Source organism: Staurois parvus, unplaced genomic scaffold, assembly GCF_062004578.1.
Source record: "Staurois parvus isolate SC_StPar_1 unplaced genomic scaffold, SC_StPar_1.0 ptg000152l, whole genome shotgun sequence".
In the NCBI taxonomy this organism is placed as follows: Eukaryota; Metazoa; Chordata; class Amphibia; order Anura; family Ranidae; genus Staurois; species Staurois parvus.
In genome coordinates, this window is record NW_028317948.1 from 71212 (window position 1) to 87265 (window position 16054).

General features: G+C 41.0%; 1 protein-coding gene across 2 annotated transcripts in view; it reads left to right on the plus strand.

Annotated features, from left to right (window-relative positions):
• REXO5 (RNA exonuclease 5) overlaps positions 1-16054 on the plus strand; it is a 108684-nt gene that overhangs the window by 46745 nt on the left and 45885 nt on the right. For both annotated transcript variants that reach the window (XM_089674779.1, XM_089674780.1), the window contains exons 11-13: positions 3515-3617; positions 7779-7912; positions 14122-14242. In XM_089674779.1, the coding sequence (XP_089530905.1) occupies positions 3515-3617; positions 7779-7912; positions 14122-14242 (358 nt within the window). The remainder of the gene's footprint in view (positions 1-3514; positions 3618-7778; positions 7913-14121; positions 14243-16054) is intronic.

The following is a 16054-nucleotide window of genomic DNA, read 5'->3' on the forward strand; positions in this document are numbered from 1 at the left end:
TTTTCCCACAAATAGAGCTTTCTTTCAGTGGTATTTGATCACCTCTGCGGTTTTTATTTTTTGCACTGTAAACAAAAAAAGACCGACAATTTAAAAAAAAAAAACCCAATATTTTTTACTTTTTTTGCTATAAAACATATCCAGTAAAAAAAATTAAAAAAAAAATCAAATTTCATCATAAATTTAGGCCAAAATGTATTCTGCTACATGTCTTTGCAAAAAAAAAATCCCAATACATGTAAATTAATTAGTTTACATGAATGTTATAGCGTCTACAAATGGCGGTATATATACTGGAATTTTTTTTTTTATACTAGTAATGGCGGTGATCAGAAACTTATGACGGGATTGTTGCGTGCATTCTGACACTGAGGGGGGAATTGACTAACTGCCGCTGACATCCCCAGTGACACTAAAAGAGTGATCACTGCTAATAAAAGTACTGACACTGTACTAATGACACTGGTCAGGAAGGGGTTAACGTCTGGGGCAATCAAAGGGTTAATTGTGTGCTGTTTTACATCATGTGCTCTGTGTTTTACTAGGGAAACATACTGCTGTGTATTTTTCTGCTGTGCAGAGCAATACACAGAAGCATGTTCTTGCTGGCAGGAGAGAGACCTGTATTGTTTACATACAGGTCTCTACCCTGTCAGTGTTACTGGGCGATCGCTGGGTGCCGGCAAGGAATCTCTGTCCGGGACCTGGAGATGGACATCTGTAGCCGCCAATGGCGGTGCGGATAGGGTGGTGCACTGCGCCCCCTATCCAGAAATGCAAATTATATATATATATATATATATATATATATATATATTTTTTTATATAATATTTGCTTTTGCTCAGCAATACGTCTGCTATAGGGCGGAGGGGAAGCAGTTAATAACTAACATGTCATACTTACCTGCTCTGTGTAATGGTTTTGCACATAGCAGTCCCAAACCTCCTCTTCTCAGGACCCCGCCAGCGCTCCTGGCTCCTCCCCTATGACCAGTGCCCCCAACAGCAAGCATCTTGTAGCAGCCCCGCTCTATGCATCCATAAGACACAAAGCCACGGCTCAGCCCCACCCCCCATTCTATCCTCACTGGCTGTGATTGCCATCAGTAGGAGCCAATGGTTCCCGCTGCTGTGTCTCATCCAATGAAGAGAAGAAGACCTGGGACAGCTGAGGCTCCCGTGCACGGCTTAGGTGACTATTGGGGGCGGGGGCTGGGCTATGGGGGAAGCAGCACACAGAAGGTTTTTTACCTGCATGCATTGAATGCATAAAGGTAAAAAAAACCTTCAGCCTTTACAACTACTTTAATACCAAAAAATACCTTTGAGTCATTCTAGAGATTCATATTTGCATCCATTTACCTAATATCTGTGTTTTTTCAATTCATTCTGCTCTTTCACATCTCCCCTTTCAGTCACACATTCACAGAGAGCAAAGAGTGTTAGTGATAATGGGTGGTGAGCTTGAGTGAAATAGCACTTCCTTGGCATTCCTCCCTGCTTACCCCTGGGTGGTGCAGACTTTAGTTGTGCTGCTCAGTTGTTTGATTACTGTTCAAGCAGCAGGTCTGAGAATGTAATCAAGCAACTGATGGGCAGACTGCATAGCTAAAGTCTACACCATGCAGTGTCCAGCTACCTCTCTGGAACATATGTCTTAAAGGGTGCCCAGGGAGGTGTTCTTTCACTTTTGGCATCAGCAAAAAGATGATGTATCACTCCCCCCTGGTGTCTGTTATGAAGAGCTAAAAAACAGCAGCTGCAGCTAGAGGGATAGGCTGTAAAAATATGTGCATGTCCAAAGTAAGGAAACATATTTCAACAATACTAAGACAATGTTTTGTGTCAGTGAATAATTGTTAATACTTATAGCGTAATTAAACCAAAAATGTTGTATATTGCAGATTACCAATCATTAGATGTGGTGGCTGCATTCGTTTTCTTTTCTTAGGCTTTTTTCCCCCCTCTGTTTTCACCTAGTGATCTGGCCAGTAACACACTTCCTGTATTAGAGAGTCCCCACTCTGGACAAAAGGAGCACAGGGGGCACCTTTGGACAGCAGCATTCTTAGTCTGGGGAAAGGGGAGTGTTAGATATACAAGCAGATTTAGATACACTTACAAACTGAAGCCAGACTCCAGCTAGTACTTTATAATCAGTTACAGCAAACCTTTTTTTTTTGGGGGGGGATAAAGGTATTATATGAATAAATGTATTTATTTCTGATACTTATACAGTGCCGTCAATTTACGCAGTGCTTTACATATATATTGTACATTCACATCAGTCCCTAACCCTCAAGGGGCATAGAATCTAAAGTCCCTAACTTACATTCATACATACACATACTAGGGACAATTTAGACAGGATCCAATTAACCTACCAGCATGTCTTTGGAGCGTGGGAGGAAACCGGAGTACTCGGAGGCAACCCACGCAGGCACAGGGAGAACAAATGAAAGCTGATCATTGTAAGCACCCCTGATAGTGTTAAATGGTTTGTCTCAACACTTGTAAAGTGGAGTTCCGGCCGTTTTTGTGTGTATTAAAAGTCAGCAGCTACAAAAACTGTAGATGCTGATTATTTATGAACACACACTTACTTGTTTCGGGGTCCGGCGATGTTCTCACCTGTGCCGTCCCTTCTCTCCTCCACGGCATCAGCATTTCTACTCTGGGCACCAGGCTATGACAGCATGTGTCTTCACAGCCTGGTGCCCACTGCACATGCGTGAGTTGCGCTGTGCCTCCTAATTGGTCTGCCAGTCTTCTGGGACCTGTGAAAGTTTCCAGGAGACTGCAGGAGAGAGGAGGGGGACGAATTTCCGGCTCACTTAGCCACGGCGTATTGAGCTGGAGGTTGGAGAGGGTATCTGTCAAAAACAGGTATCCGCTCCTCCCCAAAAGGTGCCAAATATGGCAGAGGAGGCAAATAATCGGAGCTTCCACTTTTGAGTGGAACTCTGCTTCCAGTGTTACATCTGCAAGACAGTTTGTTCTGTTGAAAATTAACAGATTTACTGGCAGGATTACCAGGTACAGATAAAGGAAAGAAAGCCTAAAAAAGAAAACTAATGCAGCCACCATATGTAAGAATCAGTAAGCTGGTAACTAAAGGATACCCACTCCGATGCAATGAAAAAAAAAGAAAAAAAAAAGCATTTCTGCTTGCACATGGGATTGAATGATGGCAGGCAGCAGAGTTTCTCTACATTAACTAAAGCTAAAAGTGAGAATTCTCTTGCAAAGCTAACTGGCTTTTTGCCTTTAGTACATTTACCTGTAACTTCTCCTTGTGATTTTGACTTTTTATTTTCCCAGTTGAAATTGCCCTTACTTGTGCCAGGTTTACTTTAATTGGACTAACGTTGACCACGGTAAAGAGAATTGACATTGGACAAGGGATACTAGACATGAAGCTTGACTGAATGTAGATATCAAGTATATGCACTACAAGTGTCTTAGGTGTAAAGAATGCAGACTGGACTTCTGTTTAATCTCATTGTATTCACAGGATCGACATTCAGAGTGAAGATTTGGTTGGTCACAGGCCTTCAGAGGACGCCGTTACAGCTTTGAAATTGGCGCAGTATTTTATTGAGTTTGGTCCAGAGAAGGTATATGGCATTTAGAGAATGTACCATTATTTTTCAGTAGTATGCCCAAAGGTCTGGACCTTCGTGCACTGCCATCACCCCTCTGCAATGACAAAACAGATCATTCACCAGTAAATTATACCACACACCCCACCAACGAACACTACTAAACCACTATTCACTGACTTATTCCAATGTTCTCTCACTAATTCACTCTTTTCAGATCCTTGTGTAATACTGGAATACATTGCTTACAGCGGTATTAAACCCAAAATCAGGTATTTATTATATTGCAGCTTACCAATCCTTACATGTGATGACTGCATTTGTAAAACCTTTATCCCAAAAGGAAACAAAAACTGCTGTAACTGCTTATCAAATATTAGCTGGAGTTTGGCTTCAATGTGTAAGTGTATTTAAATCTGATAATACATTTAACATTACCCTCCCCCCTAACTGACAATGTTGCTGTGCCTCCTGTGCTTATTCCAGAGTGGTGTCTTACTAATATCGGAGGTGTGTTACTGGCCAGATCCCCAGGTGAAAACGGGAAAAAGTCAAAGAAAAGAAAACTGATCCAGCCACCACATTGAATGATTTGTAAGCTGCAATCAATTAAATTTTTGGATTTAATACTGCTCTAAAAGTGTATGTCCAGTCAAAACTTGTTTTGGAAAGAATGGGGAAGGATTAGAACCCCTGTCGGGTTTTTATTGTTATGTGGGGCTCCAATACAGAGATTTTTCCTCTTCTGTCCACAGTGCCTTAACTAACAGGTTGTAATGAAAACTCTGCAACAGCAACGCAGAGAGAGTTCAGAAGCTCACAGAAAATGTTACTGCATTCTCCTGCCTTATTGTAAGAAATGATTTCATAAAAAATAGATTACTGGCTCTTGGTTGCCCCTTTGCAGTTGTAATCCAGCTTCTGTTAAAGTGTTACTTAAACCCACAACAGTAAAATCAGTCTGTATTTGCAGTAAAACATGCTTGTTATACTCACTGGAACCTAAGGGGTTAATTCTCTGCATTGTGTAAAAAGGCTGTTTGATCCCGTCTTCTCTGTTCCTCCTCTTCTTTCACACTCCCCAATCCATCTGCTGATAGTACAGAGCCCTAGTAGGCACTCTGCTAAATGGTCTTAATGGTGCTTAACCACTAGCCTACAGGGCACTTATACCCCCTTCCTGCCCAGGCCAATTTCCAGCTTTCAGCGCTGTTGCACTTTGAATGACAATTGCACGGTCATGCAACACTGTACCCATATGAAATTTTTATCATTTTTTTTTGTGACAGCTTTATTTTGGTGGTATTTAATCACCTTTGGGTTATTTCTTTTTTCTTAAACAAACCAAAAACCACTGAAAATTTTGAAAAAAAAAGTTTTTGTTATAAAATTTTGTAAATAAGTGATTTTTCTCCTTCACTGATGTGCGGTAATGAGGCTGCACTGATGGGCACTGATAGGCTGCGCTGATGGACACTGATAGGAGGCACTGATGAGGAGGCACTGGTAGGTGGCACTGATGGACAATGACAGGCATCACTGATGGGCACTGAAAGGTGCACTCATATATGGCACTGATAGGTGGCACTGACTGGCGGCACTGACTGGCACTGATAGGAGGCACTGACTGGAACTGATAGGCAGCACTGACGGGAACTGATGCACACTGATAGGCGGCACTGTCTGGCACTGATAGGCGGCACTGACTGGCACTGGTAGGTGGCACTGATAGGTGGCACTGACTGGCATTGATAGGTGGCACTGATGTGTGACACTGAAAGGCAGCTCAGATATGTGGCACTGATGGGCACTGAAATGTGGCACTGATGGGCACTGGCAGGTGGCATGGATGAGCACTGAGAGCTGGCACTGATGGACACTGACAGGTGGCGCTGCTGGGGCTACACAGATCATCAGGGCACACTGATCATCAGTGTCCGTGGGGAGAGAAATGCCGATAACCGGCATTTCCCTTTTTACATGTGATCAGCTGTGATTGGACACAGCTCATCACATGACCGAGCCGACATCTTCGGCTCTTTCCATGGATCGGTGATCTGCTGTGTCCGAGGGACACAGCGCACCGCCGATCGCCCCGCTCTCCGGGAGCCGCGCATGCGTGGTTAGAATGGGAGGACGTCATATGACGTCCTGCCAGAACGAGAGAACTGCCTTGCGTCCGTCATTTTACTATATGGCGGGTGGGGGGCGGTTAAAGGGACACTAAACAATGTCCTTATTATAGAAAAATATTCCATACACATTCACTACTTAAAGTGTTACTAAACCCAGGACCCTGCATTCACTATATCTGGTCTCCCACAGTACACAGAACATGGAAGTGCAATTATGTTAGTAAATATAAACTGCTAAATACCTTTTCTCATCAGCAGTATATAGCAGTCTTGTGACATATCAGTGTCTGGCCAAGCACTGATTAAAACTAGTAGGAGTTTTCATTCTGCTCTGACTGTCCTGTGAGGCTGCAAAACCTCTGACCCTCTGTCTGGACAGCGCTGACTGGCCCTGTGCTAATCACATGCACCTTCCCATAGGAAACCCCCCGCAAACAATACACACCAAACTGAGAATGTGCAGAATGACTCCTAGAGCTCTGTATGATCGGCAGATGGATTGGGGACAGTAGAATAGGATCAGAGAAGACCGGATCATACAGCCTTTTTACACAGTGCGGAAGATTAACCCCTTAGGTTCCACAGTGAGTATAACCAGCATGATTTACTGCACATACAGACTGATTTGCTAACTTTTATTGCTATCACAGGGGATGAACAACATCCCTTGTGATAGCATGGGCTGTGATAGGTCTTCTTTATGGAGACTTCTGGGGTCTATGAGACTCCAGATCTCTCTTCTGGCCTCCAAAGCAGCAGATCAAACTGAGATCAGTTTTACTGGCTTGCTTCACAAGCCAGTAACGACTAGTAAACAAAGAACTGGAAACCGGAAGTGACAAAATCTTGATGCTTCTTGTTTCCAATGTCACGCAGTGTGAGGAACAACATCAGTTCCTCACTGGATTCAGGGAAGCTGATGCCAATGGTCACATCTTTACTGGGCTTCCCAATCTCATGGCGGGAAGGGGGCGGGACCTCCCTCTGCCTCCTATAAAAGCAGTCCAGTGGCTCTAGAGATGTTAGGATTACTTTCACAATGTGCAGAATCACCAAACCTAAAAAACAAGTCCCAGGATCCATGATCGTAGCTGTAACCAGTAGCTGCAGTCCAAGTGTCAAAGAGATCAAAGTATATGGATTCATCTTGCAGAAAATTCACAAAAATGTCTATCTCACCAAAACCTAAACACAGCTGGAAGCAGATTACCTCTACATCACTTCCCCCTAGAAAAACAACACCTTTGTGGGTGTTTAACAAGATTTATGCTTTTTCACCATTTCTAAAACACGTCAAAAACACATCATAAATGCTATAGGTGCATTAATGAACATTGCTTTGTTCTTCATAATCAAGTGTCTCTGAGCCCTCAGTCTATCCAAAATTACAAAAAAGTAATTTGCCTTTAGTTCTACTTTAATATGTAAATATGCAATGCGCATAACATGGAAAACAATCATTCAAGCACACCACGCGGTACAGTTTCAGGACCAAGCACCACTGCATGCAGTCACAAGACAATTGAATTCGAAAGAAGAAACCTTGTAATCATTGGAAGATATGTGAGCACCTTAGCATGCATTTTTTTTTGTCTTTTTTACTTTAGTTATCATTAACCGCTTGCTCTCCAGAGGATTTACCCCCCTTCCTGATCAGGCCATTTTTTGTGTTACGGCGCTGCGTTACTTTAACTGACAATTGTTCAGTCATGCAAAGCTGCACCCAAATTAAATTTACGTACTTTTTTTCCCCACAAATAGAGATTTCTTTTGGTGGTATTTGATCGCCTGTGCGGTTTTTATTTTTTTGTGCTATAAACAAAAAACCTGACAATTTTGAGGGAAAAAAAACAATATATTTGACTTTTTGCTATTATCCGCTTGCCATCCGCACTATAGCCGAATGACAGCTACAGCGTGGTTGTCCAGTTCTGGGAGGGCGTCATAGAAATTAAAAATCACAAGTTTCCGTGTATTCTGATGTACAATCTCATGGTTGCCTGATGTACTAATAGGTATGCCATCTTGTTTTTCTTTTTAGGTAGCTGATCTTAATCTGGAATCAGTATTTTTACGTGCAAATAATGAATTAAACAAAGAAGGTGAGAAAATCTCAGAGATCAAAGAGAATGGGCTTGTTCCTCATCTGCAATCACAGCACACAGATAAAATCAGGTAAAATCATGGCATATGAATAAAAATGGATGAAACAAAGCTGTCTGAATTCCCATTACCCACTAGAGCCCAGAGCTCAGCTGTTATATATACTGTATACATATTTAGTATGATTAGTCTAGTACAGGGGCGGACTGACCATTTGGAAACTTGGGCACTGCCCGAGGGCCTGGGGTCAGTAGGGGGCCCCATGAGATGCCCCTGGTACCTTTTTCATAGGCTTTTTTGAGTTTGGGCAAGGACACAGGGGCCCCATGATCCCCTATTGCCCGGGGGCCCCATGAGTTGTCAGTCCGCCCCTGGTCCAGTATTGAAGATTATATATGCATTCTCCTTTTATAAGCATCGGGAGTTCTAGTCTGCTTTCCACATATTCAGTTATTTCGACTGTTAGCTGTGCTGAAAGAGTACTCTTGTATGGTTTATTAGAATTCTAGAGGACTGACTTACTAAGGGCAAATAGTATGTTCACTCTGCTAAGGAAGTTGTACTGTGCATGGGAATTTTCCCCAGAGCTTAGTGAATGAGGCAAAGCTCTGCTGACTACTGTAATCCAATCATGTGCAACCAAAAATGCATTTTTTTTTTAAATTTTCCTCGCATATAAGTTTAGATATTCTTGGCAAAGTTAAATTACACCTCATTCACTAAGCTATGGGGAAAATTCACTTCCAAAGTGAACAGCCTATTTGTTCTTCATAAATCAAACCTAGTGAGACAGTGACTCTGTGAAACCATTGTGTCCATGGTTTCAATTAGAAAAAATAAGGCACAAAGCAGGCCTCCTCTGGAACCCTTTGTTATGCAATGAATGTTTACTTGTGAAACAAGCTTTAAAACTTGGAAACAAAAAACACCAAAAAAAAAATGTAGACAGATTAGTGAGAAAATCTGCACTTTCCTCTGTGTGCTTGAATTGTTCTTCCTGTTCCACCCTGTATCTCACTGTTTATTTACCAGTATCAGGTAGATGCTACAGTGAGAGGCTCAAGGTGCCTTGAAATGCTCAGCATAAATGAATTTATTTTTTGAAAGCCCTTTTGAAAAGTAAGATTTTATGCAATCTCTCAATGAACACAATAACAATTTCCAAAATTTTGACAAAACTGAGTTTTTAAAACATTTGTTTAGCTTTTTAAATGAAAGTAAGGTTAATAATAGAACTTAGATTACAAAATCTTCATTTTTACTCAAATTAGTTGATGCAAAAATGAATAAACCCCACAACAAAAACTACTACATCTAGTACTTTGTATGACCTCCATGATTTGTAAGGACAGCACCAAGTCTTCTAGGCATGGAATGAACAAGTTGGAGACATATTGCAACATTTCTATTTTTCCATTCTTCAAGAATGACCCCTATTAGAGACTAGACGTTGGGTGGAGAGTGATGCTCAACTTGTCTCTTCAGAATTCCCCATAGGTGTTGGATTGGGTTCAGATCAGGAGACATACTGGGCCACTGAATCACTTTCACCCTGTTCTTCAGAAATGCAACAGTGACCTTAGATGTGTGTTTTAGATCATTGTCATGTTGGAAAAGTGCACGATGACCAAGGGCACGGAGCGATGGTAGCATCTTCTCTTTCAATATAGAGCAGTACATCTGTGAATTCATGATACCATCAATGAAATGCAGCTCACTGACACCAGCAGCACTCATGCAGCCCCACAGAAGGACACTGCTACCACCATGTTTCCCTGTAGCACCATTGCTTTTTCTTTGTACTCCTCATCTTTGCGATGTCATACAGTTTTGAACCCATCAGTTCCCAAAAACATTTATCTTGGTCTCATCACTCCAGAGTACAGAGTCCCAGTAGTCGTTTTCTTTTTCAGCATGGGCCCATGCAAATTCTAGGTGGCCTTTTTTGTGTATGTTCTTTAGGAGAGGCTTCCTTTTGTGGATAATACTCAGACATGCCATTCCTCTGCAGTGTACACCTTACTGTATCACGGGAAACAATCACTTCAGTTTGGCTTTCTACTTCTTTAGCTAACTGTAGTGAACTTACATGGCGATTTTCTTCAACCCTTCTTATCAGAAGCTGCTCCTGTCGAGTTGTTAACAGCCTGGATGTCTCTGTGAGATGGTTGCAGTTTCATTTTTGTTACATTTTTGTATCACTTTTGCTACAGTATTCTGAGTAAAGCTTTGCTGATCTTCTTGTAGCCTTTACCGTTCTTGTGTAAATAAATTATTTTCTTTCTCAGGCCTTGTGATATTTCTCTTCCATGTGGTGCCACTGCTGACAACATGAAATGGAGTTTTGTTTAAGTAACGCACTTTTATAATCAACTGTCTGCTGGACACCTGTTTATTGAATAATTAAATTCTTGTTAATTAGCATTTAGTTTTCTAAATTGTAGCGTTGCTCCTAAGACTTTCATTGGGTGTATTAATTTTTTCAACATGGTCTAGAATGAATTTGTTAGGAAAAATACTTTTTTGTGTGTGCAAATTAACAAATCTTGTTTGCAATCAATGGCTACATTTGTGGGAGTATTTTGTAGTATAGTGTCCCACAGAAAATATGGATTCTGAAAGGAAATTAAAGGTTTTCTGACATATCTGTTGGGGTGTACTCATTTATGCTGAGCATTGTATGTCATCTCTCAAGAATAGAGTGTTAAACTCATTAGACCAGTGGTGGCCAACTGGAAAATTATAGAGGGCCTCAAGTGCAGCCCCCGACACCTCCAGAGTGCTGCACAATAGCAGCACGTTTGCACATCTTCTCCAAAAAAATGTTATCCTGTTGCATTTTTTTGCAGTGTATACCAAGTTGGAGTACAATAACCCGTAAAATTTGGTCTCAGTGGACACAATAACAACCTCCAACATTGGTGTCAGTCAGCGCAATAATACACCTGAACATTGGTGTCCGTGGGCACAATAATAACCCCCAGCATGGCTGTCAGTAGACGCAATAATATATCTCCAGAACTGATATGAGGGGATGCAAAAACCCCCAACATTGGTGTCAGTGATCATAATAATGGCCCCGAGCATTGGTGTCAGTGGTTGCAATAATCGCCAACATTGGTGTCAGTGACTGAAATAATAGCCCACAGCATTGGGGGTAGTACTAATAACCCCTCACTTTGGTGGTCACTAGCAGTGAAATTTAACCCTCTCCCCTCCGCATTGGTGGTTAGTGGCAGTGAAATTTAAGCCCCCGCCCTGTATTGGTGGTCAGTGGCAGTGAAAGTTAACACTTCCACCCCCCTGCATTTGTAGCGAGAGTTAACGCCACCCTCCCATCCTTCTCTCTATTGGTGGTCACTAACAGTGAAATTTAACCCCCCCACCCCATCCTGCATTGGTGGTCAGTGGCAGTGAAATTTATCCCCCCAGTTCCTTGCATTGGTGGTGATGGCAGTGAAATGTAACCCTCCCCCCTACACTGGTGATCACGTATCCATAATACGCTCCCACGCTGCTCCCCCCCAGGCTGGGATGTTTTGTGTACTGTGGGCAGAGATAACTGACAGAAAGTGTTCACCCTGTTGCTTTTTATATGGTGCCCAACAGCTTGCAGTCCATATGAAGCCCACACCAAGGCAACAGGCCAAAGCTCACATATATGAGATTTATGATGTCATCTGTGGGCAGAGTTCAGAGTTGGTAATGTGACACAGTGCTATGTGTAACACAGAGTGAGGATTTAGGGGACAATTTAAAAATACAACAGACATTTTTGCCTTAAAGTAACTCAGGGGGGTTGATTTAAAAAAGGCAAATACTTGCAGTGCAAGTAAACGGTAAGTGCACTGAAAGTGCTGTTGCTATAGATCTGAGGGAAACATGCAAGGAAAATTTAAAAAACAGCATTTTTGCTTGAACATGATTGGATGAAAGAAATCAGCAGAGCTTCGCCTCGGATCTAAAGCAACTACACTTGCAGTGCACAGCCTATTTACCTTTAGTAAATCAACCCCATAGTATTTATCTCAAAAGTTGCCAATTCACTAAAAAATACATTATTTAAGGAATGCCTCGAAAAATTAGAATATCGTACAAAATTTTATTTATTTCAGTAATGCAACTTAAAAGGTGAAACTAATATATGAGATAGACTCATTACATGCAAAGCAAGATAGTTCAAGCTGTGATTTGTCATAATTGTGATGATTATGGCTTACAGCTCATGAAATCCCCAAATCCACAATCTCAGAAAATTAGAATATTACATGCAATCAATAAAACAAGGATTGTACATAGAACAATATCGGACCTCTGAAAAGTATAAGCATGCATATGTACTTAGTACTTGGTTTGGGCCCCTTTTGCAGCAATTACTGCCTCAATGCGGCGTGGCATGGAAGCTATCAGCCTGTGGCACTGCTGAGGTGTTATGGAAGACCAGGATGCTTCAATAGCAGCCTTCAGCTCTTCTGCATTGTTCGGTCTCATGTCTCTCATCTTTCTCTTGGCAATGCCCCATAGTTTCTCTATGGAGTTCAGGTCAGGCGAGTTTGCTGGCCAATCAAGCACAGTAATCCCACGGTCATTGAACCAGGTTTTGGTGCTTTGGGCAGTGTGGGCAGGTGCCAAGTCCTGCTGGAAAATGAAGTCAGCATCCCCATAAAGCTTGTCTGCAAAAGGAAGCATGAAGTGCTCCAAAGTCTTCTGGTAGACGGCTGCATTGACCCTGGACTTAATGAAGAACAGTGGACCAACACCAGCAGATGACATGGCTCCCCAAATCAACACAGACTGTGGAAACTTCATACTGGACTTCAAGCATCTTGCAGTGTGTGCCTCTCCATTCTTCCTCCATATTCTGGGTCCTTGGTTTCCAAATGAGATGCAAAAGTTGCTCTCATCAGAAAAGAGGACTTTGGACCACTGAGTAACAGACCAGGTCTGTTTTTCTTTAGCCCAGGTAAGACGCTTCTGACGTTGTTTGTTGTTCAGGAGCGGCTTGACAAGAAGAATACGACATTTGAAGCCCATGTCCAGGATCCGTCTGTGTGTGGTGGCTCTTGATGCACTGACTCCAGCCTCAGTCCACTCCTTGTGAAAGTCCCCAACACTTTTGAATGTTTTTTTCCTGACAATCCTCTCCAGGCTGCGGTCATCCCTGCTGCTTGCGCACCTTTTTCTTTCACACTTTTCCCTTCCACATAACTTTCTATTAATGTGCTTTGATACAGCACTTTGGGAACATCCAACTTCTTTTGCAATTACCTTTTGAGGCTTTCCCTCCTTATGGAGGGTGTCAGTGAAGGTTTTCTGCACAACTGTCAGGTCAGCAGTCTTTCCCATGATTGTGATTCCTACTGAACCAGACTGAGAGACCATTTAAAGGCTCAGGAACCCTTTGCAGGTGTTATGGCTTAATTAGCTGATTAGAGCGGGACACTTTTAGCCTAGAATATTGCACCTTTTCACAATATTCAAATTTTCTGAGATTGTGGATTTGGGGTTTTAATGAGCTGTAAGCCATATTCATCACAATTATGACAAATCATGGCTTGAACTATCTTGTTTTCAATGTAATGAGTCTATCTCATATATTAGTTTCACCTTTTAAGTTGCGTTACTCAAATAAATGAACGTTTGCACAATATTCTAATTTTTCGCGTTTCACCTGTACATATCCTGAAATGTTTGGCCTTGCTACTGACAAACAAGGCGGCACACTCAAAATGGCAATTAAAGGTTAATTTCTCACATCTGTGGCTTTTTAAATTGCAATTAGTGTCTTTGTATAAATAGTCTATGAGTTGACATATCTGCCTTGCACCACACAGCCAGCAGTTGAACTTTATGAGATCTCTGTGTGACATCTCAATAAAGTTTGTTGCAAAAAAAAGGTAACCGTGTGATGTGCATCCTCACTGCACTGATCTTGCCCAGGCCACACAGCATATGTGAACATACTCTTATTATTTTGTACATTCCTAAAATATCGACTTCCTACACCATGAGATAAATTGCAACATTTGTCTTTCTTTTAATGATTTATTTTACATATATTTCACATTTGCAGAATTCACAGCAAATTTGATATTTTACGTTGATGAACGGACTCTTTTATTATCACGTGCTATATTTTTAAGTGGATTAAAAATAGTGCATGTGATAACCATTAGTGAATGGACCACTTGGTGATCTCTCATGTCATTTTACTTGCCATACATGCTTAATTATTGAATTATTTGACTAGTCTATTAGTAATATTTCACATGTATTTTCAGTCTGGTAGACTCATTGCAAAAAGTTGGACAAAAGATTACTTATGTAACCAGAATGGACGCGGTGAACAGCCCTACCTGTTTAGCACAATTAGAAAATGTTTTGTGTGCATCAAATGAGGAGGTGAGCGTATTGTTCTATATCTGAGCATCAAAATAAATTAAACCGCTTTTGTTAAGTGTACATGAATCCCCATATTATGAATCCAAGCTTGGTGGGTGATTATATGTGACTGATAACCATTTGTGTTAAATGTTGAAAGGAATTTCTGGTTTACCGCAAGATTTCTGATTCTAAAACATATAATCTAGGTTGGCACAGTGCCTTGAAAATGTCATTCCTATTTGATTTCCAATATTATTTAAAATGTTTCTATTCAATAAATTTCTATTGAGGGTAAGTCAAAAAAGGAGGTTTATATTACAGTACTTTTCTGGTCAACCATGAGAAAACCTGAGACAGCAGATGTGAAAACTTCAATAATGATGAATAATGAACATAAAATTAAAAAAAAAAGCTTTCTGTAACCTCAAGGTGCTGGTGGGCTCTGACCAGGAGATACAAATCTCAATTATTTCTAAAGTATTCTAAGTTTGCATCAATTAGTTTTGGGTGAGAAAAGTCATGTTTTTATGTCTTGAAGTGGAAGGGTATAACGTTGAGATGGAAAGGGTGCAGGGAAAAGAGACTAAAAGATATGAGGATAGAAAGGAAATGAGAATGGACCCAATTTGTAGGTGAGTCAGTAACATTTATTATACTTATGTTAATTTGTTGAAAAAGCATAGTTATTATTATTATTATGATTATACAGGATTTATATAGGGCCAACAGTTTGCTCAGCGTTTTAAACAGCACTGTGTAAAAGATGACTTGTCTCTATTAGAATCTACTAATTTCAGCCTGACCTGACTATAGAAAGCTCAGTTCAACATATGGTTGGCAGATAACGGACCAGACATGGTGGTATCTTCCTGTCTTTACAGGAGACGCTGCAGTGCCGTTATTCCCAATCAATGCTATTAGCATCACAACTGGTATTTTTATCCTTTCCTCTGTCCCATACCAGCAGAGAGAACCAAGCCTGATCACAAAACTTTTTTCCAAGGCAACCCTAAGTCTCACTTACTTTGAACTTTTTTCTTCAGGCCAAGTTACAAGAACTTACCAAGATCATGAAATTTTGTAAAAAGATCAAAAAAGATTTTTAGTTAGTGCTTTTTACAAGGCTCCGACTACTGAATCAAGCATCACCACCTTCATTTCTCTATTGACAGTAATCTTGAATCCAAATTGAAGCCCCCGAATACGTTTGTATAAGTTGTATACTTTATACTTGTTATTCAGCCAGGATGCATAATAAATAAAGAATATTGCATTTTGTTTTACTATGAATATGTGATTTAAGTGTTTTCAGCTGTCTTGTGTTAGCAGCATGCTGGAGAGCTGTACCACTGCCCTCATACAAAGCACAGCCATTCTATACACCCCTGAAAGTGTAATTCAGTCAACAACGCTCATTCTTCTTGTGCAGCATTGTTCATTGGAGATTAGTGCATTGGTTTTGTTGGATCACTGGAGATCCAACCCATTGCGCTCTGTGTGAGAGTAGTGGTCCAATTCTTCAGTATGCTGCTAATGAAGGGCAGCTTAGTACACCTAATTACATACACAGAGGTCACATAATTTAAAACAAATGCAATATTCTTTGTTATGCAACCTGATTTCAACCTGTAAAAAATGGCTTCTTCACCTGGGGTTTAAGGCTACCTAAACAGTCCTATTTGATTGGATTGTAGTTGACACAGTTTAGACCTGAAGTCTGGGAAACCATTCCTCTAGTTGAAAAAATAATTTCAGAGAGGTAAACACAGAAGGGTTTTCTGGCTAACAAAGGTAAAACACTTGGAATAGTAGTAAATCTTATCAAGAGTG